The 23,116-nt window shown below is 51.8% G+C and overlaps 12 protein-coding genes across 12 annotated transcripts; 5 read left to right on the forward strand and 7 right to left on the reverse strand.

Annotated features, from left to right (window-relative positions):
* Positions 1-3,285: 3,285 nt before the first annotated feature.
* On the reverse strand, positions 3,286-5,568 carry V8C40DRAFT_102685 (SANT/Myb-like DNA-binding domain-containing protein). Its single transcript, XM_083210682.1, has one exon. It carries the CDS (start codon positions 5,334-5,336, stop codon positions 3,468-3,470), a length of 1,869 nt encoding a protein of 622 aa, XP_083078225.1. The 5' UTR covers positions 5,337-5,568; the 3' UTR covers positions 3,286-3,467.
* A 141-nt stretch (positions 5,569-5,709) lies between these two features.
* Positions 5,710-7,035, forward strand: V8C40DRAFT_233872 (emp24/gp25L/p24 family/GOLD-domain-containing protein). The gene is made up of 3 exons (XM_083213469.1): positions 5,710-6,130; positions 6,218-6,523; positions 6,579-7,035. The coding sequence occupies exons 1-3, from the start codon at positions 5,927-5,929 to the stop codon at positions 6,726-6,728; spliced, it is 660 nt and encodes a 219-aa protein (XP_083078226.1). The 5' UTR covers positions 5,710-5,926; the 3' UTR covers positions 6,729-7,035.
* Positions 7,036-7,113: 78 nt separating this feature from the next.
* Positions 7,114-8,146, reverse strand: V8C40DRAFT_102698 (uncharacterized protein). The gene has a single exon (XM_083210683.1). It carries the CDS (start codon positions 7,942-7,944, stop codon positions 7,285-7,287), a length of 660 nt encoding a protein of 219 aa, XP_083078227.1. The 5' UTR covers positions 7,945-8,146; the 3' UTR covers positions 7,114-7,284.
* Positions 7,795-9,703, reverse strand: V8C40DRAFT_102722 (kinase-like domain-containing protein). Its single transcript, XM_083210684.1, has 3 exons — positions 9,442-9,703; positions 9,236-9,305; positions 7,795-9,157 (listed from the first exon to the last, which is right to left on the reverse strand). The coding sequence occupies exons 1-3, from the start codon at positions 9,568-9,570 to the stop codon at positions 7,995-7,997; spliced, it is 1,362 nt and encodes a 453-aa protein (XP_083078228.1). The 5' UTR covers positions 9,571-9,703; the 3' UTR covers positions 7,795-7,994.
* Positions 9,704-10,329: 626 nt separating this feature from the next.
* On the reverse strand, positions 10,330-10,685 carry V8C40DRAFT_233876 (uncharacterized protein). Its single transcript, XM_083213470.1, has one exon. The coding sequence runs from the start codon at positions 10,602-10,604 to the stop codon at positions 10,443-10,445; it is 162 nt and encodes a 53-aa protein (XP_083078229.1). The 5' UTR covers positions 10,605-10,685; the 3' UTR covers positions 10,330-10,442.
* A 921-nt stretch (positions 10,686-11,606) lies between these two features.
* On the forward strand, positions 11,607-12,059 carry V8C40DRAFT_102774 (uncharacterized protein). Its single transcript, XM_083210685.1, has one exon. It carries the CDS (start codon positions 11,705-11,707, stop codon positions 11,960-11,962), a length of 258 nt encoding a protein of 85 aa, XP_083078230.1. The 5' UTR covers positions 11,607-11,704; the 3' UTR covers positions 11,963-12,059.
* A 259-nt stretch (positions 12,060-12,318) lies between these two features.
* V8C40DRAFT_233878 (uncharacterized protein) lies at positions 12,319-13,178 on the reverse strand. The gene has a single exon (XM_083213471.1). The coding sequence runs from the start codon at positions 12,839-12,841 to the stop codon at positions 12,596-12,598; it is 246 nt and encodes an 81-aa protein (XP_083078231.1). The 5' UTR covers positions 12,842-13,178; the 3' UTR covers positions 12,319-12,595.
* Positions 13,179-14,325: 1,147 nt separating this feature from the next.
* On the forward strand, positions 14,326-15,699 carry V8C40DRAFT_233883 (NADP-dependent oxidoreductase domain-containing protein). The gene is made up of 3 exons (XM_083213472.1): positions 14,326-14,489; positions 14,592-14,746; positions 14,837-15,699. The coding sequence occupies exons 1-3, from the start codon at positions 14,363-14,365 to the stop codon at positions 15,602-15,604; spliced, it is 1,050 nt and encodes a 349-aa protein (XP_083078232.1). The 5' UTR covers positions 14,326-14,362; the 3' UTR covers positions 15,605-15,699.
* A 411-nt stretch (positions 15,700-16,110) lies between these two features.
* On the forward strand, positions 16,111-17,585 carry V8C40DRAFT_261868 (2-nitropropane dioxygenase; the record flags this gene model as incomplete). The annotated part of the gene is made up of 5 exons (XM_083219307.1): positions 16,111-16,234; positions 16,390-16,926; positions 16,991-17,019; positions 17,110-17,375; positions 17,477-17,585. The coding sequence occupies 5 exons, from the start codon at positions 16,111-16,113 to the stop codon at positions 17,583-17,585; spliced, it is 1,065 nt and encodes a 354-aa protein (XP_083078233.1).
* A 54-nt stretch (positions 17,586-17,639) lies between these two features.
* Positions 17,640-18,606, reverse strand: V8C40DRAFT_233888 (SCP2 sterol-binding domain-containing protein). The gene is made up of 3 exons (XM_083213473.1): positions 18,439-18,606; positions 18,157-18,357; positions 17,640-18,074 (listed from the first exon to the last, which is right to left on the reverse strand). The coding sequence occupies exons 1-3, from the start codon at positions 18,452-18,454 to the stop codon at positions 17,911-17,913; spliced, it is 381 nt and encodes a 126-aa protein (XP_083078234.1). The 5' UTR covers positions 18,455-18,606; the 3' UTR covers positions 17,640-17,910.
* A 594-nt stretch (positions 18,607-19,200) lies between these two features.
* V8C40DRAFT_233891 (uncharacterized protein) lies at positions 19,201-21,226 on the reverse strand. The gene is made up of 4 exons (XM_083213474.1): positions 20,928-21,226; positions 20,774-20,822; positions 19,618-20,693; positions 19,201-19,541 (listed from the first exon to the last, which is right to left on the reverse strand). The coding sequence occupies exons 3-4, from the start codon at positions 20,628-20,630 to the stop codon at positions 19,487-19,489; spliced, it is 1,068 nt and encodes a 355-aa protein (XP_083078235.1). The 5' UTR covers positions 20,631-20,693; positions 20,774-20,822; positions 20,928-21,226; the 3' UTR covers positions 19,201-19,486.
* A 476-nt stretch (positions 21,227-21,702) lies between these two features.
* Positions 21,703-22,853, forward strand: V8C40DRAFT_233894 (L-methionine (R)-S-oxide reductase). The gene is made up of 4 exons (XM_083213475.1): positions 21,703-21,876; positions 21,950-22,054; positions 22,184-22,271; positions 22,369-22,853. The coding sequence occupies exons 1-4, from the start codon at positions 21,874-21,876 to the stop codon at positions 22,701-22,703; spliced, it is 531 nt and encodes a 176-aa protein (XP_083078236.1). The 5' UTR covers positions 21,703-21,873; the 3' UTR covers positions 22,704-22,853.
* The last annotated feature ends 263 nt before the right edge of the window (positions 22,854-23,116 follow it).

Consider the following 23,116-nt stretch of genomic DNA (forward strand, 5'->3'; position numbering starts at 1 on the left):
GGTCACTCTGGCTATGATGGATTCAACGACTTTGGAAAGTTCCATCTCCAGCTTTTTCTTTCGAGGAGTCAACTCCCCCGCTGCCTCTACTTACCTAAAGGCTCCGAAGTAAAATGTATGCAGTAGGGCAACCGAGTCACCAGGTGCCATTGTGTATCTGGTCTAGCCGGAGCACGCGTGTCCAACAGATGGTGTACACGACAAGGTGCCGATCTTGCCAATGCTAGGCAGCGTATCTACATTCAACAGACAGCATAGGCGATACAGCGATCACAACAGTGCTGAATCCGTGGACAAAGTGACACATTATTCCTTTGGATTACAAAGGTGGTGACGACGTCGTTACACTGTGCAATGTGTAATATGTTATAAACCCCAATCAGACTAGGCTTCCCAAAGCCGTGGGCAAACAGGGGGCAGCCAGGACAGCAGGCATCTTTTCACAGAAGACAATGAGATATGTCGCCGATAGCATTACCACACCTTTGCTTTGTTTCCCCATAAGCAAGGTAGCACCACCATTGCGGCAAAGTATTTTGTCATAATCACGGCTTGAAAGATTCCGACAGGGTTCTTTCAGCTCCGATCCAACGGCTGGCAAGATGTTGGGCTTACAATTCTATACCCAGATGGGATAAGACGCCTGAGGGAACGACGATATTGCCATTATTAGTAGTGTATTACTGGAACTGACAGAAGCCTTGGTACGAGAGGGGGCAAGCAAGCAAGCGGAGCGGCTGCATCTGGATCTTGTGTGGGCTCAACTGTCTGTTCGTTTTATCAGGTCCCAGGCACGAGGGCATGCGAGATAAGACGCATATCCTGGCAGCCATGTGCCCAGTGTCGAGAACCAAAAGGCGAGGCTCCGTTGGTGCTGGCTCGGCATCAGAATCGAATGGAAGCCGGATAGAGGGGAGAGGGGAGAGGGGAGAGGGGAGCATTAAAGCCAGTGCTCTTAGAGGCTACACCTGCTGTACGCATTCTTTTGCGACGGACCGCCCTAGCGGCGAGCTGTTGGATCGAGGTGAGTCCAGTCTGGTGCCTGTAATTTGCTCTTCCAGCACTGCACAGTACAGGACAGTGAAGCCGCAGAACTAACAATAGACCAGAGTGGACGAGTTGAGGCCCCAAAAAAGAAACAGTGGGGATTGGGGGCGTGTGCGGTTGGTTGAAGATTGCAGCCGTGGGTCTGTGCGTGTCTCTGCTTTAGCGAGGCTAAAATTAAGTTGCAAGCGCGCAGCGGACAAGGGAGCAGCCGGGCCGGAAAATCGTTTCTTCACCCTCAAGACAAGAGAATGGGATTCCTACTTCTACTTTTGTGCGCCAACACCGATGCTCTCCGCGCAGCGTCTGGTTCATATCGTATTGCGCAAGCTGCTGGACCTGGACCTGGACCCTTGCATCAATCAGGAAACCACTGCCGAAAGCGTGTACCAGTAGCGCTGCCCCAGGGCCATCGGACGAATCGAGTCGAGCCAGGGACGGAGAACCGGGAGCAGAGTTTAGCATCTTACGGCGCCCTGGGTGACGCTGACTCAGGTATTAGTACGAGTGGCTGGTGGCTGCTAATTCAATCTACAGGTATCCAAGAAATCAGGTCAACCTCTTCAAATGAGGGGATCCAAACGGAACAAGCTGCCCAGTCTATTTATTTCAACCTATTTCCGTATTACTTGCCAATGAAGTCTTTTTCGATGACTAACCACCCACCTGCAATAAGCACATATTCAAGATGCCCCGTGCACGCACATCAACGTCAATCAAATCCACCGCCAATCAGCACGTCATCTCACCGTTTCTCATCCTCTCTCCCACGCAGCAACAAGCATCCAGACAGTTTTATGGCCCAAAAATAGCACCAGTCGACAAGGTTCATCGGACCAAATATCCTTTTTCCCTTGGTATGGCAACTACATGAAAAATCAACTAATGCTCAACTCAAGCTCCAAAATCTATTTATGTATATTTCCTCTCTCCTCTCTCCACCCCCACACCCGTCTTGACCAATGGCTGCCCTCGAAATAGCCGCTCAGCTAATCCTAAGCGCTCGCGAATAGGACCGGCAGCTTCTTCTAGAACGATTCTTTTCTCCTTCAGCGCTTCCAATCTTCAATATTTTTTCATCCCCCCGTCGTTTCAAGCTGCAGAAGGAAGAAAGAGGGTAACATTCTCTTTTGCTATTTTTATCGCCCATGCTCATGCAAGGCATCGTTCCTTGGGACCTTGCATGTTGCCGCCCCTCCCAATTACCATCACTCCCCTTCCCGCCAACAACAACACCAACGACCATCATGGTTTGCTCCTTACCCGCCCATCCCATGAACTATTTGGCGTCATGGAGACGCCGGGCATGTCTTCCTTCTCCACCTCTCCCCATGTTGAGGAGAAACTACTCGGCATATACCAGTAGCGGTTCCTTCATCCGCTTCTATTTCTGTTTTTGCCGCCAAACAAAGTCCCACCTTGATCATGCATCGCGAGCAATCCCCCTGACTGGACTCATGGTTCCTGAATTCCCCATTCCGTGCTCGTGGTACCGCCGTGATTCTTGATGCATCATACCTAGGTACCTACAGTACACGCCCCTCCATCTTCCCTTGTTTCCCCCCTTGAACCCCCTCCAGATGCTAGTTTATGAACCCAGATATAGCCATCTCGATCTTTTTTTTCCACGCGAGATCAGGGGGATGTGTTATTTTTAGAGATGTTGTTGCTATATTAAGATGTAGCCTCAATGCAGGTGTCTAAAAGTAGCATGAGCTTTAATGAGACATCATTCATGAACCCGTCAACGACGCTCTTGTCTCCCCCTTGAGCTCTTTTCTAGCCACTCATTCCCATTTTCCCCCAATCAACCCCCGTATCCTATGTACATGTGCTCTGGAGAATAATGCTGTTTCATGCGGAACCCCCGCTCCCTTGTTTATTCCGCTTCTTGCTTATACGCCGTTGCGAATGGCTTCTTCCCCTGATGAGCACGCGCCCGCTAATACGTCACCATACGTTGGGGAACCTGCATGCTCCCCCCATATTTCACGACTGGCTCTGCGACCATGGCGCTTCTTTAGTTTCGTTGAAGCCGAAGGAGGGGGGCACCCCGTAAGAACTCGTTTCTTAAGCAGAAGCGCTTGGACTCATTGAACTCTGACAGTAGTCGTTTGTTTCATGGCTCCATCTTTCATCTTGCACAAGCGCTGTGAATAACCATGTCATCACATCGGTAGCAGCTAATATCTTGCAGATAACGATTCCATGCCGCGCTACGTAGAGCGTTTGTCCGGCTTTGAGGCGCCACAATCTAAGATGATCTCGCTTCCTTAGTTCTGCAGGTTTGCTATCTCTATTCATCCCCACGAACAGGGTCATCTCCCTGTCATTTTTCATTTTGATGGAACAAGATGTTGGGAATGGGCGCGTAGGGCAAAGTACCGGTACACGAGAGGTACTCAGTATCATCATCATCATCATCATTTCTTCTGCCTCTTGAGACTCTTGTCGCTCACAGAGCTCAACACACTAGCGCTTCGCTTGCGCGTGGTAACACCGCCGTCTTTCCCTTCGTCCGCGTTGTCATCGTCCTGTTCCACGGATGGCTGGGCGGTTGCTTCGTCAGAGGGTGCTGCGTCCTCATCTTGCTCCTTTTCATCATCCTCTGCTTGAGCCGCAGCGCCGTCTTCATCATTGTCTTTGGAGGGCTCCTCGGCCTCCGCCGACTCGTCTTTCGCATCCTCATCATCGTCATCAGCGTCCGCAGATTTTTCACCATCTTGATTACCCAGAGCCTTCTCTCGCTCTGCCTTCTTGGCGAGTTCAAGCTTAATCTCTGCGTCAATCTTGTCTGTAATCTTGCGAGCATCGAGAAGGCTATTCACAGATGCCAAGAGCTGTTCGAACGCATGCGTTGTCGCCGCTGTAGGCATAGCCAGCTTGGCAGGAACATCCAGTTCGTTGAGGGTGTTGGTGATGCGCAACTGCTGCTGGTTGGACTTGTGAGAAAACAGCTTGTTAATCTTTTCTGTCCGGAATGTAGGACCAGAGCCTAGGCGATCATGATGCGTGACACCGTAGATAATTTCCTCGTGCTCGGTAAGTTTCTTGCGCTCTTGCAGCTGTTGCTGTTGCGATTGCTGTTGCTGCTGCTGTTGTTGAGCCTGTTGCTGTTGGATTTGTTGCTGTGATTGAGACTGTGATTTCTTGTGTGCAGAGGACGCCGCCGTTGACGCTCCCGACTCCCGTGGTCCGGAAGAAGCAGCAGCACTATCACGTCTTCCATTCTCTGGAGCCGCCTGCTGCGGCGTGGGCTGGCCTGAGGGCGTGGGCACTTCAGCACCCATAATGGACTTTCGTTTCTTAGACTTGTCGGCGGTCATCAAGTTTTGTAGCAATGTCTGTAAGCCAGCCGATGACTTGAAAGTGTTGATATCTTGCTCTGCGTGGGGATAGTCCAGGCGGTTGTACAACTCTCTCCGTTCTTCGTTGAACCTATCACTTCGAGCCAAGATTCGTTTAATCTCCAGTAGTAGCGATTCTTCCTCGCGAGCCTCTTCGCGGGACCTCCCAAAGGAATTCAGGGCGAAATCCTTGCGCAGCTTCTCCTGTTGGGGGTTGAAGTGCGCCATCAACTCATGCAGCGCAAACTCGGGCTGTGTCATGTATTGGACTGGTTTCTGGACGGCCATCATTCTGGATGCCACTTCGTAATATCTCGCCTTGAGGTCCTCCATCGACCGAGACCGCGTAGCTGGCACGATAGCCTTACTCTCATCACCATCGGCGTCGGCCTCTCCATTCGTAGCCGGCGGGCTCCATTCGTAGCGATCCCATATAAGGGGCCATCTGATATCAAAGTCTCGTACCAACTCCATCAAGTAATCTGTCTCTTCCTTGGTCCAATCGGGATTCTCCAAGACTTGATGATACTGGTCCTCATTGTACTGAGGCACAGAGACCTGAACATTGTACTTTGCGTACAGGGAATCTTCAACATCCTCTGTCTCCGGCACATTATCCTCTCCTGCCGCCGAAGAAGACTGCTTCCCTTCTTCGACCCTCCTCCAGTGTCTCAAGACCAGGCTTTCATCTTTCCTTCCAGAATTCGCAAACTGTCGCAGCTCCCATCGTGCGGCCGGCTTACGACTAACGAACCGGCGCTTCTTGAACTGCGTGACCTCCGGAACAATGGCGATGGGGTTGTCGCCGCCCAGATTGTGCACCTCGCGCGCGAGGCCCTTGAGATTGGGGCGCGGGGCGGTGATTTTTGCCTTTTTGGAGGGACGAGGGCCGCCGGCCGCGCCATCGGGGAGGTTGAGCACGTCGCGGACGTCGGAGGATGTCATTGTGGTAGAGATTATCGGCAGTTTTTTGTAGAGAGAAAGTTTGGAGGAAAGGATTTATGCCGTCATCGCTTTGTTTCTCTCTAAGCCCGCGAGCAAATAAACAGTTTCGATCGAAAGTGGATGCTTTATCGGTCGGTTTAATTAAGAGCGATAAGTCGCAGTCGGATGCAGATGCAGCGATTATCGAAGAAATAAGAAATCATCCAGACGAGCTTGAATAATCGTGCAAGGCTGATGGTTTGCAGCAAGCTTGAAAGTCTGGAAAAGCGCGTTTGGGCAGCCGGTCGAGTGCACGTGACCCGCGCCGGTGCTGGTGCAGACCCCTGGATTTTCTGAACGTGGCAGCTTCGCCGAAGGAGGGACGAAGTTCAAGTTGAACCAAAGGGAGACAGACGCTCAACCGCCAATTGCGCCGTCTTTTTTTCCTTCCACAACCAGGCGAAAACGGGCGTCAATTGCTGGTATTGTGCTATTTTACCATTGCATTTCCATCGCGGAGATTCGGTGCAAAAGACAGCTTCTACCCGCCCCCGGTTTATAACACATCACCACTGCAGCCAGCTCCCCCTCAACGAAACAACACAACAAAGATGAGGTCCCTCTTCTCTCTGGCCACCTTTGTGGCTGCGGCGCAAGCTCTGTACTTCTTCATCGACGGCGGCACCCCCAAGTGCTTCTACGAAGAGCTTCCCAAGGACACTCTAGTCGTGGGCCACTACTCTGCCTCGGAGTGGGACGACGGGGCGCAGCAGTGGCAGGAACACCAAGGCATCACCATCTACATCACCGTCGATGTATGTAAACACACACAAACATCCCCCCTTATATATCAATTGCTATTACAGAGAACAACCTAGCTAAACGCAGCAAAAAATGGACAGGAAATCTTCGACAACAACCACCGTGTCGTCTCCCAGCGAGGCACCTCCTCCGGCCGCTTCACCTTCTCCGCCGCCGACGCGGGCGACCACAAGATCTGCTTCATGCCCTCGTCCAGCAGCGGCCGGCCCGGTTGGCTCTCCATGGCAAACTACAACGGCGGCATCAAGCTGCGCCTCGACATGGTCATTGGCGAGACCAACCAGATCGAGAGCGACGACAAGGAGAAGCTGCAGGACATCACCACCCGCGTCAAGGACCTCAATGCCAGGTTGAACGACATTCGCAGGGAACAGGTTTTCCAAAGAGTAAGTCCCCTCTCAGTGCACTTCATGCCAGGCTAGATGCTTACACAACTTCCAGGAACGAGAAGCCGAGTTCAGAGACCAGTCCGAATCTACCAACGCCCGCGTCGTCCGCTGGATCATCATCCAACTCGTCGTCCTCGGCGCTACCTGCGCATGGCAACTCTCACATCTACGCTCATTCTTCATCAAGCAAAAGCTTACTTGAGAAGGATACAAACTAGAACCGACAAATAGAGCTTGGGGTAGGAAGGTGGCCTTTTGGGGGGAGGGATAACTCTTTATCAAAAACAACATGGTGGGATTCAAGAAAAGAAAAATACACGAAATACGATAAACAGCCTGTCGTTCCGTTCCACGTCTCAAAACCCCCTCGATCAAAGTACATATCAGATGTACGGTGAAAGGGTGAGGTCTGTCCATTTACTTAATGTATGATGCGTAGCGTAGTTACGGCAAATTGAAAGAAAAGAAAAATGTTCGATATAGTAATTGTTCCACTTGATTTTTTTTAATAAGTTTACCAAGTTTTGCTGCATCCTCACACACTTTTTGGACAATCCTAATTCCATTACAAGGTATACCGATGAATAACTCCCTACCTAATGACGGATCCCAAACTCTCAAAAGACATCTTCTCTCTCCGTACAAAGCTCGCCAATTTCTGAACTGTCACACGCGAAATGCTGCTACTACCTCGACCTCGTCTCTCTATACACACCCATGCCCAGCTCGTCACTCGCCCCCCTTTCCTTGCTTCTATTTCATTCTCCGCCACTCCATGATTCGCAAGACTTATTATATAGACGGCGCAAATAGAGTAAAAAGAAAAGCACACCTGGACCAGACCCAATGCTGCCCTTCGTGACCATCCTGCGCCTTGCTGCGCTGCACATCGAAAGTGGTGTAGTATGGTGTCGTAATGGAATGTCAGACATAAGAAAAAGAAAAAAGGAAATAATAATATGGAAAAAAAGAAAAAAAGAAAAAGAAAAAAGGTCCAACCAAAAAATCAAGACCAGTATCCGTCTGTCGTTTTTTTCTCTCTCGCAACTCCTCCTCGGTTGGTCGTAATGGACACGCGCTCCCATCAATGCCGCGGTTCTTCTATTGAGTGGTAGGTAGGTGGTATGACATGGATGTGGTGAAGGTATGGAGTAAATCGATTCGCTATTCTGTTTCCAAGCCGGGGGTGTCTTTCGCCTTGAACGGTCCATCGCCTTCCTCTGGTCCAGGCCCTGCAGCTCTCTTCTGCCATCTAGTATTTGGCTTGAGCCGCAGTCGTCTGGATGCAAAGAACAAAATGTCCGTCTCACCAGCAGGTTTGGTTTTTTTTCTGTTTGCTTCAAGGAATCAATCTCTCCAGTAGAATTAAGAGGGGCGTCGACATAATTTGTCGGGGTACAATGTCGCCAGCCATGCATGGTACTAAATAAATCCCGAAAAACTCGCAAAAAAACAAACAACGCCCGCTTTAGCCACAGCAAATGGTCTTCATGAACTTCTGGAATCCGCTGGGCTGCTGGGCCTCGGCGGGTCGCGCACTAGGCTGGCCTGCTGCCGTCATGGGGCCCTGCTGGCCCGTTACCGGCTGGGGGAGGTTCTGGGTGCTGTTCTGGAACTGGGCCTGAGTTGAGCCAGTGGGGGTACCCATTTCGCGAAGACCTGTTCCACTCATCCGCTGGGCTGGCAGTGCGCCGGGGGCGTTTGGTCGATCTCTCTTGCTCCCCATCTGCTTGATCGGCGAAGGAGGAGGGGGCTGCGCGGCGTTTAAACGGCCGACAGTGAGATTCTGAGCCTGCTGTTGAGAGCTGGTATTCCCAGGACGATGACCACTGTGCAGCTCCATTTGAGAAGGACCGGGGCGCGCGTTTGGGTTGTGCAAGTATGCGGCGCCATGATTCTTCATCGAGTCCCACCCCTTTCCCGAATCCTTGCTAATCTTCATCCAGTCGTACTCGCCATCCTCGACGTCGCCGGCGTTCTTCAAGGCCTGGGTGAAGAGCTCTCGAAGGTAATCGTAGTCGGGGGTATCCTCAAAACCAAGGTTTCGGACGTACGTCAGGTACTTGTTGAACTCCTCGGGGAAGCCCTCGCAGAGATCCTTGATGGCAGTGGTCTGCTTCTTCTCACCAATCTTTTCATATTTTTGCTTGTTAGTAGCAGCCTTGAGGCCCTGCCAGGGGAGACCGCCACGCAGGAAGTACATGAAAACGTGGCCAAGAGCCTCCAGGTCATCTCGTCGAGACTGTTCGCGGCCAAGATGCGTGTTGATACTCATGTAACGGGCAGTGCCGGACAGCGATTTCCTCTCGCGGTAGGGGATGTGCTGCTTGGTCTTGGGGTCTCGGTATTGCTTGGCCATACCGAAGTCGACCACGTGGATGACGTTGGATGCCTTGGTTCCTGGCCGTCCGATCAAAAAGTTGTCGGGCTTGATATCACGGTAGATGAGGTTCTTTTCGTGAATCGTCTGGACTCGGGAAAGCATCTGTTTGGCAACCATGACGACGGTCTTGATGGTGAACCGACGTCCGCAGTGGTCGAAAAGGTCCTCGAGCGAAGGTCCAAGCAGGTCGATGACAAGGATGTTGTGCAGACCCTCCTGTCCGAAGTAGTAGACATTGGGAATGCCGGCTAGAAAAAAAAGCGCGCCGCGTTAGCATCAAGCTTTCGTATCGTTGGGGTTGGTGGAAATGAATGGATGTGGCTTACGGCAACCAACGAGAATCTTATACGTGCGGTACTCATCCCGAAGCTGTGGTGCATCACTCTTCCGAGGTTCCTGCGAGGCGGCAATGTCAGTATTAACTAAGGGGGAAAAATTGAGAGTCGACACGACAAAGGTGAACAAGACGCGAGTGACTTGTCTTTGCATGTGGACGCTGCTATACGCAGACACGCAGGTTTTGGCTACTCACAAATTTGATGGCAACTTGCTGGTTGTTCAACAGATTGGTTCCCTCAAAGATGACTCCAAAGGAACCCTCTCCAATTTTCTTGCCGACCCGGTAGTGGACGCCGACGACGTTTGACGACGAGGAAGCCATGGTTGCGGTGGAAGAGCGACGTCGAGATGTCGAAAGAGGCTCGAGACGATGGAGGATAGAGGGCGAAAAGAAGGATCGTCGACTACTTCCGGTCGGACGAACGGTCGGGGCGGCGAGCAGACGAGGCTCGGGAGCAACGAAGCAGCCCCTGGACAGGGGTAGTCCGGAGAATCAGAGGGCCGGAGGTCTGTGAGAAGGGCCAAAAAGATACAAGCAGTCAGCGACGATGTGAACTAAGCATTCCGGCGTGATGCTGGTTTGGAGGCGATGGCGATGGCGATGGTGGTGATGATGGCAATGCAAGCGGGCTGGATGGAGAGGATTGAACGACAGAGTGCAGAAAAGGACGAAGGAGCGAGTGGACAATTGCTGGGGTGCTCATTTTGGGGCGAGGCAAAGTCTGCTGAGGCGGGCAGGGGTTGGGCAGGGGCTGCGCTGGGGGTCCGGGCGGTCAAGCCAACCTGGGGGTTGTCCCGTGTGGCCTAGAGGCATCCTAGAGGCATGCGACGAGCGCTGAGTGGCGGGCGGTCCACTAGCCTGGCCGAGGCGCTAGCGGTGCATCCAGCGCCTTGCACAAAAAACTTGTCCACTGGAGCAGCCAGAGCCAGCGCCTACAGTTGGCCCTCCAATGCGCTGAGCACGAGAACAGCCAGCCAGAGCGGCGACACCGCGCCACAAGCCCACACTCGCCGGCAGCCGCGCTTCTTAGGCCGGGAGGTTATGTTGAAAGTTGGCTTGCACCCGACCAGACCCTTTTCAATCCAGGCACTCGGCGGTTAGCATCTGCAGTAGCAGCAAAGTAGGACTCACCCGGGGCTGGTAGCTTGTTGCCACTCTATTCTGCTCAAAGTTTCAATCAACTGCAATGCCTATCAACGGGGCGGCGAGACTTCGGAGAAAGGAAAGATTTGGATGAAAGAGTGAAGAATGATGCTCAGACCCAAAAGGTACACGGAGGAAAGGAGTTGAGCAGGAAACAGGAAGGAAAGGGAGAATCCATGGGAAATGGGACGCTGCAAGGTTCGCCAGTGCATCCTCACCCAGGGTCGCGCGATTTCTGTACCTGGGACCGCCAGGGTACTCGCGCCCCAAGTATCTGCCAGCCTATCGCGCCGCGCAAAGATACCTCCCTTGGTGTTTTGACGCGTACCGGGGACGCGAGCTAGGCGATGGGTTGGAAGCGCAGGGCTCTCTGCAGTAAAGTGTACCTGTGCTCTCGTACCTGTACGGATTCGGCCGCGCAGAAGTTCTACCACAATGCAAACGAAGCTATGGAGCAAGCTATAACCTTGGCTCCCACGCGACTCGGTGCCTGGCTTCAGACGAACAGGCCCAAGTGCTGTGCTACGAGTAATTTTGTATGGTAAAAAGCAGCATGAGCGGCTTTTCTCAGATCCAAGAGCAATCTGGACTGGCCTGGCCTGGGTTGAAACCTAATGCTACCTAGCACGGAGAGCTAATAGAACCTACGGTCGGGTAATACTGTGCTAGGTGGTGTCGTACCTTGGAGTAGTGCTCGCCCCATTGAACCTGGAGAACCTTACGGGAGCTCGTGCTTGGGCTTGGGCATGAACATGGACGGAATGAAGAGCGAATCCGTCAATGCGACCGTTGCGGACACAGGACACGTGCAGCCGGTTTGTTTTCTTGCGCTGACTTTGATGGAGCAGCAAGATCAATGGAAACCATCAATCTCTAGATCACATCCAATCCAATGCGGTAAGCCCTACGCCAGCAGGTACCTACCCGTACGGCGTCCTGCAACAGAATCGGCATCGTCATCCACTGAGCCATTTCGCTTCCGAAAAGCTCAATGCGCGTCAAAGTCAATATTACCACTAGCAGTAATAAGAAACACCAGCCAGCCCGGCCCTCCACGGGCACCGCCGATGGTGTTCCGAGTCGTTGCGCTTGGCATCGACCAGCCGAGTGCAGCCTGGCGTGTTGGCATGGGCGGATCGAGAAGGGCTGTCGCTTGGCCCTCGCATTCCCGCAAGCTCCAATCATTGCCTGCTACGTGCTTCCAGCATCCATCATCCAGAGCGTGGATTTCCGATGTCGTCCACGTCCACGACGGCCTCAGATGCAAAGAGCCGACCTTGGACGCCGGTGACATGCCGCGATAGCTGCTTCTATGAGTACGGGCAATGTACCTACCGCGCCGGCGTGTGGATCACCTCGTACCAAGTGCACGCTTGTACCTTGCGATTACTGCTCCGTACTACGCTCAAAGACGGCCAAGCTCGAGCACAATCGTCTCCGATCCCAGAAACAGCGTCCCAGTTCCGTTAGCCGCGCTGGGGAGCGAACAGACGAGCGCCCCATCGTCTCCACGGCAATGATAGCAATGCGTTTCGCTATACGGAGCTCTTTCATAACGACCCCCTGGTGAACTCATGGTACCGTGGCCGTTGCCCGAGTTTCCTCATCGCTAACGACAGGTCCCTTTGCTCTGCGAGCCCCCCCTTACCAGCAAATTTATTTGCTAATTACTATCCAATCCTCACCTTGGATCCCCCGGCCAGGAAAATGTTTGGGGAGGCCAGTACGGATACGGAATGCTGCCACCTGAAAAATGCCGTGGTAAAGCGGGAATGGCGACAGCAGGTACTCCGGCTCCAGCTACCTTACTAGCACCAGCATAGGTACCGTCTTCCAGATAATATTACAGATCCATTCTGCGTTATTAACTGGCGGTACTGGCATCTGGGAAGAGGCATCGCCGGTTTCGTCTGTGTTCGATGTTGGGTCGAGTCGAGCACGGAGTAAAAAGCAATTACAGCTGCTCCATCGTCAAATCAATCGTTTGCGTCTCTACTATTGTCGCAAGATGGGCTGCTACTCCATTGCCCCTTTGCTAGTGTACGAGGACGGATATCCACGCCAGAAGCCAATGCACGTACTTGTACTGGCTGATATGCTCCGTACTTGTGCAGCTTGCCGTTGCATTGAATCGAATCCTCATCCCCGCCGTCAGCTACGAGGCACTCAATGAGTGGCTGCCGTAGCAAATAGTGCGCTGCATCTACTTTCTCCTCTGCACCGCTAGCCTCGTCACACGCAGCGGCACATGTGAGTGACGCTCAGGTGCTTGCTGCCCTTGCAGGACAAGTTGAGCACATCTGCTGGGTCGGTCGCACCGTCGTGGGGCTCGCGAATGCATGCGTCTGCCAAACACGGCTGACAACACCGTATTACAACTCGTACATGTCTCTAGCCGATGAACAATGGGATCCATTGACGGCTTATTCTCTCCCTTCTCTCCCTTCATCGCCTAGATGGCAAGGTCTCAGTTGCGGAAACGTAGGTGCCGGTAAGTGTCTTAGTGCTGCTACTTGTAGGCACAGAGCTGCGGAGAGGAGGTAGAATTGGAAGCTCGAAAAATGCGGCACCTCATTGCCGGGCAACGCGCGGGCCCCCTCGAATTCCTCTCAATATCAGCTTCGAACTCGGCACGAATTGTTTGTAGTCGATTCGTGTCGAATGTAAGGAGTTCTGAGCCGGCCCGATAGCTTCCAGTATGCTGTAAAAGTACGAAGAAGATGTCAATTCTTCATCTCAAAGAGGCATTGCCGGGGAGCCGTAGCATTGAAGCCATAACAGTGACAGCACGGCAAGGCGCAATTGAAGTGTGATCCAACAAGCCGCGGGAATGGATGCAGTATATATTACTTCCATACTACTCCATACCACATACGCGGAACCGACAACCGAATTAGCAGCAACTTTTTTTTCGGGGTAATTCTGGGGGCTAGCTGTCCGTCCAAAATGCGGGCTTTCGGGGCACAGCGCCTTTGCTATCTCATCTCTTGTGCGATAGATCGGCCTTGATTCCCCGAAGCTTCAAGGTCTGCCCAGCTTACTTCGTACGAGCTATTGAAATCGTCGGCGTGTGAGTCAAACGGCCTATCGGTAGAATGAACTACCGCGATACGGTCGATCAGGACTTTGAAATTTAACCAAGCCCGAAAAAATCACCGGCGCTGTCGTTCAAGATGGCCTATTGGCGATGGGGAGACGGCGACGTGGCTTTCGTGGAGTTGCTAGTTGCCTACCCTGCAACTGGGCGATGAGATCTATATTTGCACGCAATAGTTGTTGAATTACGCAATTGGAGAGTCATAATTCGGGCGTCACTGTAACGAAGTCTGGCATCTGCATCAAACCAGACTCTCTACTATTGAAGCCACTTACCCTGAGACTTTACTTTTCCTCTCCTAGCTATCAAGGTGTCTGCGCCGCATTGCTATGCTGATACCATCCATTACGCTCGATGCTCAATGACGATATGCCTAGTGCCGATATCTGCTTCAGCCCCTCGCCATTTAGCCCAGCTAGCTCGATCCACAACCTTCAAAATAAACGTTGCAACTCTCCCCGTCCTCGTGCTTAGAAATCCGGATATATCGTTGTTATTGGACAGCCGCCCAAACGCAAACACTTGTCGTGCTAACGGCCGCGGCTATTTCCATTTCCACTTTAGCAACAAGGGCCCCAAAATTTCACCTCTTGGTACGGAGTATTGCAACGGCTTCTCCCCGTCACTCGGTGGGGGCGTTACGTCTTTGCTAGCTTGAGGTTGATGGCCATGGACAAAAGTTGCCCCGCCTGTTTGAGAGGGAGCTGTACGTTTGTAAATGGGAATCGAAATTACCCCTCCGAGAGGAGGGGACAGAGGAGTTGTGGTGGGTTGAGGTACTTATAAAAGGACAGCTGCTCCGAGGTTGCTATCGATCCTCTTGGACTGTTTTGTGAAGCAAACATCTCCAGATTCCCACCCGACTCAGACACAATGGTTGCCACAGCTAAGCCAGAGGGGCTTCCCCCCATGACATACCGATTCCTGGGACGCTCAGGTCTGCAGGTCTCGTCGATTTCTCTGGGTGGATGGCTCACATACGGTGGCCACGTCGACCGAGGTGCGTAAGAGCATTGGCAGCCTGTAACTCCAATAAATGAGACGGGAACGAGGAGGGACGAGGAAAGACAAGGTGACATATATACTGACTGATGGTTATCAGAGGGCACCTATGCCTGCATGAAGGCTGCCTACGACTGCGGCGTCAACTTCTTTGACTGCGCCGAGGCCTATGCTGGCGGCGAGTCTGAGAAGGTCATGGGAGAGGCCATCAAGAAGTTCGGCTGGAACCGTAACGACTTGGTCATCTCCACCAAGGTACTGCGCAGCCCCCCTCATAATAGCAATTCGCATCTGCTGTCACGAATCTGAGTTTCGCTAACGTTGGTCTCTTTCGTCTTCCTGTAGATTTACTGGGGTCAAGCCTATGGCAACAACCCCGCTAACAACCTGGGTCTCTCCCGAAAGCACATCGTCGAGGGTGTCAATGCTGCCCTGAAGCGTCTCGATCTCGAGTATGTCGACCTGATCTACGCCCACCGTGCCGACCGCAAGACCCCCATGGAGGAGGTTGTCCGTGCCTTCAACCACATCATCGACTCCGGCAAGGCCTTTTACTGGGGTACATCGGAGTGGACCGCGGTCGAGATCGCAGAGGCATGGCGGGTGGCCGACAGGCTGGGCCTCATCGGTCCCCTGATGGAGCAGCCTGCGTACCACATGCTCAACCGACAAAAGGTCGAGGGCGATTATGAGCTCCTGTACCGCGAGCACGGCCTTGGTCTCACCATCTTCTCTCCCTTGTACCAGGGCATCTTGTCCGGCAAGTACAAGAACGGCATTCCCGACGACTCTCGGTTCGCTCAGACCCAGGTTGCCTTCATCGCTGGTTACTGGAAGAGAACCGGAAAGGAGGTCTGGGAGGGATACATCGAGAAGGTCAACAAGCTGGAGCCCATTGCCGATAGGCTGGGTGTTAAGCAGGCCGCTCTGGCCCTGGCCTGGGTGCTCAAGAACGACAGAGTCAGCTCTGCCATCACAGGTGCCAGCAGCCCTGCGCAGGTGTACGAGAACATCAAGGCCTTGGCCGTCGTGGACCAGTTGACGCCAGAGATTTTGAAGGAGATTGATGAGATTCTGAACAACAAGCCTCCTTCATTGGTGGAGAGAGAGTAGAGGGCATGATTAGAAATGAGAAGAGAACAAAAAAAGTTAACGAAAAGAGCGATGGCTCACATAATATAATGACTCGGCGGCTTGCTGACATCTCACCTATTGTTTTAGTAATCTCCCGTGACGTATCGTTTAGAAGCTATCAATATCCCCAAGTCATCAACTAATAGTTGATACTAGTCATTGAATAGGGCTTCATTGCTTTTATTATGGCGTTGAATCCACCAGCATCCCAATGTAGGACTGCCAGCTCATACACAATTCCAATGTTGCCATGGTACTAAGCCCTAGGAAGATGACGAAGTTTAAAGCAGCCACTAGCTATTATCAATCAGCAAAAAACAGCATCTCCGGACAGCGCTTACCCCTCCTCATCCACCTTATACTTAAGCTTGTGTTATCCGTCCTCAAGTATGTTCATGAGCTACATGTAGTTTTACCAGCAACTGAACTCATTGTATCACATACTTGAGCCTTAGCATCTTCCTTGCTTCTTGCATATTGCCAACATGGCGACTTCAAAGATTCAGCAGTGGTTTCCATGGGTGGAATCCCCGGTGATAGCTAATGCGCCCATGGCTGGCGTCGTCAGCGCGGAGCTTGCCGCTCAAGTTGCCAGAGCGGGCGGACTCGGTATGTGACTATGTGACGGCTTCATTTTACGCGTAACCATGACCCCAAAGAAGAAATGCAAAGTATATACGGAGAATTATTAAGATTAAGAAATATCAAATAAAAAAATCCATTAAAATAATTCATAAAGTACTAACATCATGATCACAAAAAAGGCTTCCTGGGCTGCATCGCCGACGTCAGCGATAACTCGCCCCAAGTCACCAAACTAGACGCCGACCTCACCAAGATCCGCCAACTCCTAGGAGACGCCGCAACCACGCCCTCGGGCCATCTCGGCATAGGCTGCGGCTTCCTCTCATGCCACAACTCCATCGGCAACTTCGCCGCGACGGCGCTGCCCGTGATCCAGAAGCACAAGCCCGCGGCGGTGTGGCTGTTTGCGCCGCACGAGAGCATCCGGCCGCAGAAGGAGATTGTGCGGCTGCTCAAGGGGCTGGAGACGGCGCCGAGGGTGTTTATCCAGGTGGGCAACGTGACGGCGGCGGAGGAGGCGATCAAGGATGGGGCGGATGTGATTGTTTGCCAGGGAACGGATGCTGGGGGGCATCAGTTTATAAGGGGGATGGGGGTGGTGCCATTGTTGGCTGAGACGAGGAAGTTGGTTGATGATAAGGGGTATAGTGAAGTTGTTCTGTTTGCGGCGGGTGGTATTTCGGATGGCAAGGGCGTGGCGGCGATGTTGACGCTCGGTGAGTCTGGTTTCTTGAAGATGAAGCTATACTTGGTGGTGAGGGTTGCTAACAAGTGACGTAGAAGCTGATGGTGTCGTTTTGGGCACAAGAGTTCGTATTCCCCACGACCCATATCGAGGATATTCGCTTCCTTTCAATGCATACAAAGTCCAAGAGAAACTAATCTGACCTTGCGTACAGTTCACCGTTGCCGAAGAGAGTCTCGTACCCGAGTTCCGCAAAAAGATCATCCTCGACACCACTGACGGCGCCCTGTCAACTCTCAAGTCCCCATTCAACGATCAGATTGCAAACTCGGGCCTTTGGGGATCTCTCTATGACGGAAGAGCAGTTGTCGGGCCCATTCACGAAAAGTTCCTTGCCGGGGCGTCGTTTTACGATTGCTGGAGGAGCTTGCATGATGATCACCCACCCGAGGAGAGTGAGAAGCTGATCAACACCTGGGCGTGAGTCTCCCCCCTTTTCCTTACCCCTTGGTTATTGGACTTTGATTTGATATATACTGTAATTCGGGAGACATTGTTACTAATAAGCTTAACAATATTAGAGGTGCGGGCATTGGATTGGTGACAAAAGCGCAGCCTGCAGGTGAGATTGTGCGTGAGGTTCGTGAGGGAGCTAAACAGGCTATTCGAAGGGTTGCAGGTCTTGTATAAGTAGTGAGGGTAGGCACAGGTGATCACATCTTGCATCAAGTGTAGATTTAATACTCGTAAAAAAAAAAGGAACTTCGGACTGGAAACTTGTCCAGCCGGAATATGGTATTCTCGTCTATGCCAGTATTCATAAGGCACTATAACCAACCGTCCCTAGCCGAACTCTATGCGGCCGGGGAACAAAGAAACAACAGTAACATCAGTGGTAGTAAACAGCGATGGTATGATACATATAAAAAACAAAAAATGCCGTTTAATGGTTTGTTTCCACCTGTTTTCCCATATTCAACAACCCAACTTGCCAATGCGTGCGTGGTCTCGCTTTTTACAGCTTGGCCTTAGTCTGGGCCTTCTTCAGGATGGGCTCCATCTTGGTAGCCTTCATGACGTCGCCCTTGACCTTGAGCTTGCCGGACATGAAGAGACGCTGGGCCTGGGCCTTGCCGGTGACGAGCTTGCCAAAGTCCTCGTCGGAGAGAGACAGAGTGACTGGAAATTCAAACAGAGTCAGTCAGCTAAACGGGGAAAAGCTCTCAAGAAATAAAAGAAGGAGAAGAAACCAAGCCCATACCGGTGGGGTTCTCGCCGACGCCAGTGCCGACTGTGCCCTTCTCCTTGAGGTCAATGTGCCAGCTGGCCGTCTCGCCGGCCTTGTTCTTGAGGGTGAAGGCGAAGACGGCCTTGCCGTTCTTGATGGCGTCCTTGCGGTCGGCTTCGCTGCTGCTGAGAGCGGCGTTGATGGCCTCGAAGGCCTCGGAGGAAGGGAATGCGTCTGCGCTCGCGCGTGCGTTAGCTTTTGTTCTTTTATTTTGTCCTGCTTCCCCGGCGGGCCACGTTTGTTTGCTTTGCTTACCGTTCTTGAGAGACATTGTGGGCGAGAAGTTGTAGCTGCGATTGAACAACAAAGAGAGCAAAAGCAAGGAGGGCGGTTTAATGCGACAGTTTTAAATTGGATTGGAGAGAGTAGAGTAAAAGAGAGAGGGCGGATGTTTAATACTGACGATTATAGCCGGAATGGATGGGATGGGCTCAATGGAGGGATCGGGCATGTGATGCGAGCCTCGGCCAAACTTCAGACTCTTGCTGACATCATCCGTCCTGACCACCGAAACAGCCGCTAGAGCTTCAGCGTCTCCATTGCGCTTTCGCCTTTTAGCTTTTGATTCCCCCAATACCCCAATACATGCTGCTGGGGCTAGGCTGAATCGAGCAGGCCAGCGAAGAGATGCAGCTGTTGGTCTTGTTCAGTGCTTTGAACAGCATTTTGTTGAGAAATGCGCATTATGACATATGGCGTTCTATGTGACGCCAAGCGGAGGACTGAAAAACCGAGACTGAGAAGATTACGAGCATCTACACGTTAAATTGTATACCCATTCTTAAAGTATCTGCTATTCTAGTAACTGCTACTATATCTATATTTTTCTAGTAACTGGCACTTATTCATCTTGCAGTCTTGCTTTTTCCGACCTCCGCTTGGACGCGAACGGACAGCATGGTTGATGCGCTTCTCCGGTTATTCTTACGCGTGGGGCTACCCCGGATCTTGCACGTGGTGATTCAAAGTCCGAGCAAAGGATTCATCAAGGTTTGAATTCGGCTATGTTTTGGAGCTAGGATGTTGATCAGTGTGATGAGAATTGGAGTTGAGAATCCCATTATTGACTAAGGTACATGAAATGAGAAAAAAAAGCATGCATCATTCACTGCAAAAGGATGCATTCAACGCCCATGCGCTATACACAATGCTGATACCCCATTAACAAGACTATGGCTTCGATATCCCGTTTATCCCGTGACCCGATTCGTATGTATATCTTGTATATAAACATCTATTAAGCCTTTTCCGTGATTACCGATCCGAACACCCTCAATGTAAATCATCTCGGCATAGCGCTAGTTTACAGCTCCCACTCAGGTACCGCAAAGTTGCGCTGCTGTGGCCAGTTCTCGGGTCTGCATACATCACATGTCACATGTCAGTTGGGGTTTTCCCGAGATCAACTTGAAGAAGCAAAAAAGCGGCACATACCTTGTCAGCAGCAGCGTTGCCATCCGTCGACTTCGCTCTCCTAGCTCTTCGGCCGCGGTCAATCGCAGCCAGTCCCCAAGCCGGGTCCTCAGCTCCGCCTCACTCTTGCCCAGAATGTTGAGGCCGCGATCAGAACAGGCAATACGCAGCTCCTCCACTTCGAGACCCGATGGACCACCGCCGTCAATTAGTCGTTTGTCATCAATTTCTAGGAACGACAAGCGCAGTCTGCCCTTGATATTCCACATTCCCGGAGGAGTAAATCCTAGCCGATCCCACATTGCACCTGGGAGATCCAAAGCTCTGAGAACGTGCCGGTGTGCTACGGCCTTTGTGACTCCGGGGCTGAGCACGCCTTGGGGGTGCTTGCTCTCCAGCTCGTCAAAAGCAATTGCGCGCCGCCTCTCGGCTTTCTCAATGGCTTCGTTCAGTGCCTTTGGGAATCGGCATGTGTACGGTAGTATGCCGGGCACAAAGATGACTAAAATGGGTGTGAATTCACCGCAAATTAAGAAGAACAAGGCAAAAGCTGGCAGCCGCAAAAGGTCATGTCTGGTTCGCCAGAGCAGTACCCAGTCCGCCCGAGAGAATGAGTTGGGAATGTAGTGCGGCCTGAACCATGACGGTCGCTCTCCACGCGGTAAGCTCTTGACTTTGGCGTTGAGCAGCCTGGCATTTGCGACAACGGCCTTGACGCCTTGAGCGAAGAACTTGGCATAAGATTTGCCGAGCTGGAAGTAATACTTGATAGTAGACTCCTTGGCAAGCTGGGGGTCAACGGGTAGTAGCGGTGGTGGCCGAGTTGAAGCTGGAGGATTGAGGGCTGCCTTGGCTGCGTTTAGGGATGCTGGTCGTTTGGTGGCGAGTCTGGTATTCTTGTCATTATGAAGGACTCTTGACTGATGCACAGCTCGGCTGATGCGCAGGATTTGCGACTGCGCGACGAGAAGCTGAGGGCTGAGAAGCCTCCTGTGGGCTGTGAAGCCATATCGCTGTGTGATGTGATAACTCATTGGCGCAACTGCCCTCTTGCCGATATCGTTAGACTGGAGGGAATTAAGATTAAAAAAAGAGGACTAGATGGATTTTTTAGCATCATGACCGGCCGAAATTGGGCCCAATTGCGTGGAGCAAACAGCGTGGAAGCTTTCCATACCTATAACCAGGTTTTTGGACTGGAGGCGTCCGAGTAGTCTATGTGTCGTCTATTTAATGTTCCATGATGTCAGTGCTCATCAACTGCTAAAGCATTAGTCGCGTAGATCTGATTGAGGCTAGCCAAACAGTTGGGAGGCCGAGTTGTTACTAACATTCGCATTGAAGTCATTGAGGGCATTGCCAATTCAGTTTGGAGAACAGTTATTGGTATGGATTGTTGAAATAGAGAGAGAAAAAACCTTTGCTGCATCTTACCAACCTAGGAAATTCGCACTCCGCGGGCACTTTCTCTCCCGTCCGGAATTCATTTGGAGTCCGTGCGGGGAGAAGTGCTGTCAATGTCCAACGGCCAATATTTTGCCTCGGTGACGGACTAAGATGCCCTGATAATTTGAGAGCAGCATGATAGAATTATTTTCTTTTTTTAAACGTAAAGAAGAAGAGAATAAATCATCCATGAGGTGGACTGCAGCTCTAGCTCTACTTTCATGTCCTGCTCACGATTGGCATGGAATTACCCTGTAGTCTTGGCATTGATCTTGGCATTGATCTTGGATTTGTTTCGGCCTGTTTATCCTCTGTACCTAGCATGCAAGCCAATCTTGAACTGCCTTACATCTAGATACAGTCAGCTGTTGCGATTGCGTGCCTTGTCGGATCTATAAGATCAATGGATACCTGCACCTACGATAGTGCCTAGTGCTGTAATAACACAAATCCCCGTTATGTCTGCTCTTCCAACATCTACTTTAGCCGCGTAAAGATAAAAAACCCATGTCATCTTTTGAGATTCCTCAGCACAAAACATCTTCAGCGGGAACAAGACAAGAAAAGTCCCCACCTAGCCCCGATGGCGTCAATATCGGGTCTTGCTGAGGTGGGTTCCATCTCGAGTTTTCGGTGACTAATCACCCGGCTCCAAGCTCTCCCACATCCTTCGAGAAAAGCATTCATGTTCTGAATCGCGAAACAAGCCTCGCCGTTGCCGATCTGTGAGATTAAAAGGAGATTGATTGACGCCAAGAACAAAAGAAGGTTCTTATCTGCCGCCAGGGGTACCAAGTAAAGGAGAACAAAAAAATCCAAGAAAAAGGAGCCATGGTTCGTTCAGGGCCCCGGTGATAGCCAGGAGAATGGAGAAAGGGAGGCTGGTATGCTCACCTGAAAGCTGCAGGTCCACGCCGATGCGTCCAACTTTGCCGAGGGCATCACCAAGGATGATGCCTATGAGCAGGTGCTGCTTCAAGCCGAAGGGCTCTTTTACGGTCAGCGCAACTGGGTTCGTCAATCTCCTTTCCTCACCGTCTTATGTGCATGCTCCAAGGCTAACATGCGGCTCCTCCGGTGGTGACAGGTTTGGTAAGTGATCTGAGCATCTCACATATGACATGACTTGTATTGACATGAGGCGGCTAGCAACCTCTCCAACGCGGCTTCACTGCTCTGGCACGCCTACAAGTCCCTTTCTGCCCCGAGCAGCGAAGTAAACTGGGCAGGTAAATGACAATCCAACCTTCAACTCTAGCCATGGTGCTTGGAGATGGACACAGATGGGGAGAGGCTCGAAGAATATATGCTTATTGCTTCGTTTAGGATTCTATGTGCTGGATCCCACAGCCAGTGAGCAGCTCATCTTGGGCCCGTTCCAGGGCAAAGTTGCCTGCCAAACGATCAAGTTCGGAAAGGGTGTCTGCGGCACTGCTGCGGCCACCAAGACTACGCAACTAGTCGAGGACGTGGAGAAGTTTCCCGGCCACATTGCGTGTGACAGCGAGAGCCAGAGCGAGATTGTGGTGCCCATTGTGGTGGGTGACAAGGTCGTTGCCATCATTGACGTCGACTGCGCCGTCCTGAACGGATTCGATGAGACGGACAAGAAGAACCTTGAGCAACTTGCCGACCTCTTGTCGAAGAGCTGTGACTGGTAGACAAAATTAATGAAGAGAATAAACTTAGACATGTTTCTGTTACGTCCACACGCATTCTTGGCTTCTTGGCTTCTTGATTGGCGCTTCCACACGTGTAGCATGACGTTGTAGTCGGAATTGAGCCTCAATGGATGGACAGATTCAACGTCGTATTGCTTTAGCTGTCGTATCGGCCGCGCAATCGATACACGACTTGCGTATCTCAGTGCATGTAGTGGACGGAAATACTGATCTATACGAGCAAAGGTGACAATCTTGACCTACCCTCCCTACTGTTCATCCCACCGATATTTCATCGAGGGATGCATCTTCCACTTGGAGAGCAAAACTGTAAACAGTAGAGATCCGTCACTTTGCCTGCCAAATGTAAATGACACAGTGACCGCCAGTTTAGCATCCGCACTCTGATCATA

This window comes from Trichoderma camerunense, assembly GCF_050948025.1.
Source record: "Trichoderma camerunense strain CBS 138272 chromosome Unknown V8C40scaffold_2, whole genome shotgun sequence".
In the NCBI taxonomy this organism is placed as follows: Eukaryota; Fungi; Ascomycota; class Sordariomycetes; order Hypocreales; family Hypocreaceae; genus Trichoderma; species Trichoderma camerunense.

Excerpts from the sequence above, each read along its gene's own strand:
- V8C40DRAFT_102685 (XM_083210682.1), bottom strand. The coding sequence starts at position 5,336 with ATGACATCCTCCGACGTCCGCGACGTGCTCAACCTCCCCGATGGCGCG.
- V8C40DRAFT_233872 (XM_083213469.1), top strand. The coding sequence starts at position 5,927 with ATGAGGTCCCTCTTCTCTCTGGCCACCTTTGTGGCTGCGGCGCAAGCT. Across the intron at positions 6,131-6,217 it reads CCATCTACATCACCGTCGAT|GAAATCTTCGACAACAACCA; the intron begins GTATGTAAACAC and ends AAAAATGGACAG. Across the intron at positions 6,524-6,578 it reads GGGAACAGGTTTTCCAAAGA|GAACGAGAAGCCGAGTTCAG; the intron begins GTAAGTCCCCTC and ends CACAACTTCCAG.
- V8C40DRAFT_102698 (XM_083210683.1), bottom strand. The coding sequence starts at position 7,944 with ATGCATGGCTGGCGACATTGTACCCCGACAAATTATGTCGACGCCCCT.
- V8C40DRAFT_102722 (XM_083210684.1), bottom strand. The coding sequence starts at position 9,570 with ATGGCTTCCTCGTCGTCAAACGTCGTCGGCGTCCACTACCGGGTCGGC. Across the intron at positions 9,306-9,441 it reads AGCAAGTTGCCATCAAATTT|GAACCTCGGAAGAGTGATGC; the intron begins GTGAGTAGCCAA and ends GCCGCCTCGCAG. Across the intron at positions 9,158-9,235 it reads TAAGATTCTCGTTGGTTGCC|CCGGCATTCCCAATGTCTAC; the intron begins GTAAGCCACATC and ends TTTTTTTTCTAG.
- V8C40DRAFT_233876 (XM_083213470.1), bottom strand. The coding sequence starts at position 10,604 with ATGCACTGGCGAACCTTGCAGCGTCCCATTTCCCATGGATTCTCCCTT.
- V8C40DRAFT_102774 (XM_083210685.1), top strand. The coding sequence starts at position 11,705 with ATGAGTACGGGCAATGTACCTACCGCGCCGGCGTGTGGATCACCTCGT.
- V8C40DRAFT_233878 (XM_083213471.1), bottom strand. The coding sequence starts at position 12,841 with ATGAAGGGAGAGAAGGGAGAGAATAAGCCGTCAATGGATCCCATTGTT.
- V8C40DRAFT_233883 (XM_083213472.1), top strand. The coding sequence starts at position 14,363 with ATGGTTGCCACAGCTAAGCCAGAGGGGCTTCCCCCCATGACATACCGA. Across the intron at positions 14,490-14,591 it reads CGGTGGCCACGTCGACCGAG|AGGGCACCTATGCCTGCATG; the intron begins GTGCGTAAGAGC and ends GATGGTTATCAG. Across the intron at positions 14,747-14,836 it reads ACTTGGTCATCTCCACCAAG|ATTTACTGGGGTCAAGCCTA; the intron begins GTACTGCGCAGC and ends GTCTTCCTGTAG.
- V8C40DRAFT_233888 (XM_083213473.1), bottom strand. Across the intron at positions 18,075-18,156 it reads CGTCGGCGAGAACCCCACCG|TCACTCTGTCTCTCTCCGAC; the intron begins GTATGGGCTTGG and ends TTGAATTTCCAG.
- V8C40DRAFT_233891 (XM_083213474.1), bottom strand. The coding sequence starts at position 20,630 with ATGAGTTATCACATCACACAGCGATATGGCTTCACAGCCCACAGGAGG. Across the intron at positions 19,542-19,617 it reads GCAACGCTGCTGCTGACAAG|ACCCGAGAACTGGCCACAGC; the intron begins GTATGTGCCGCT and ends TGATGTATGCAG.
- V8C40DRAFT_233894 (XM_083213475.1), top strand. Across the intron at positions 22,055-22,183 it reads TTTACGGTCAGCGCAACTGG|GCGGCTAGCAACCTCTCCAA; the intron begins GTTCGTCAATCT and ends TATTGACATGAG. Across the intron at positions 22,272-22,368 it reads CAGCGAAGTAAACTGGGCAG|GATTCTATGTGCTGGATCCC; the intron begins GTAAATGACAAT and ends TGCTTCGTTTAG.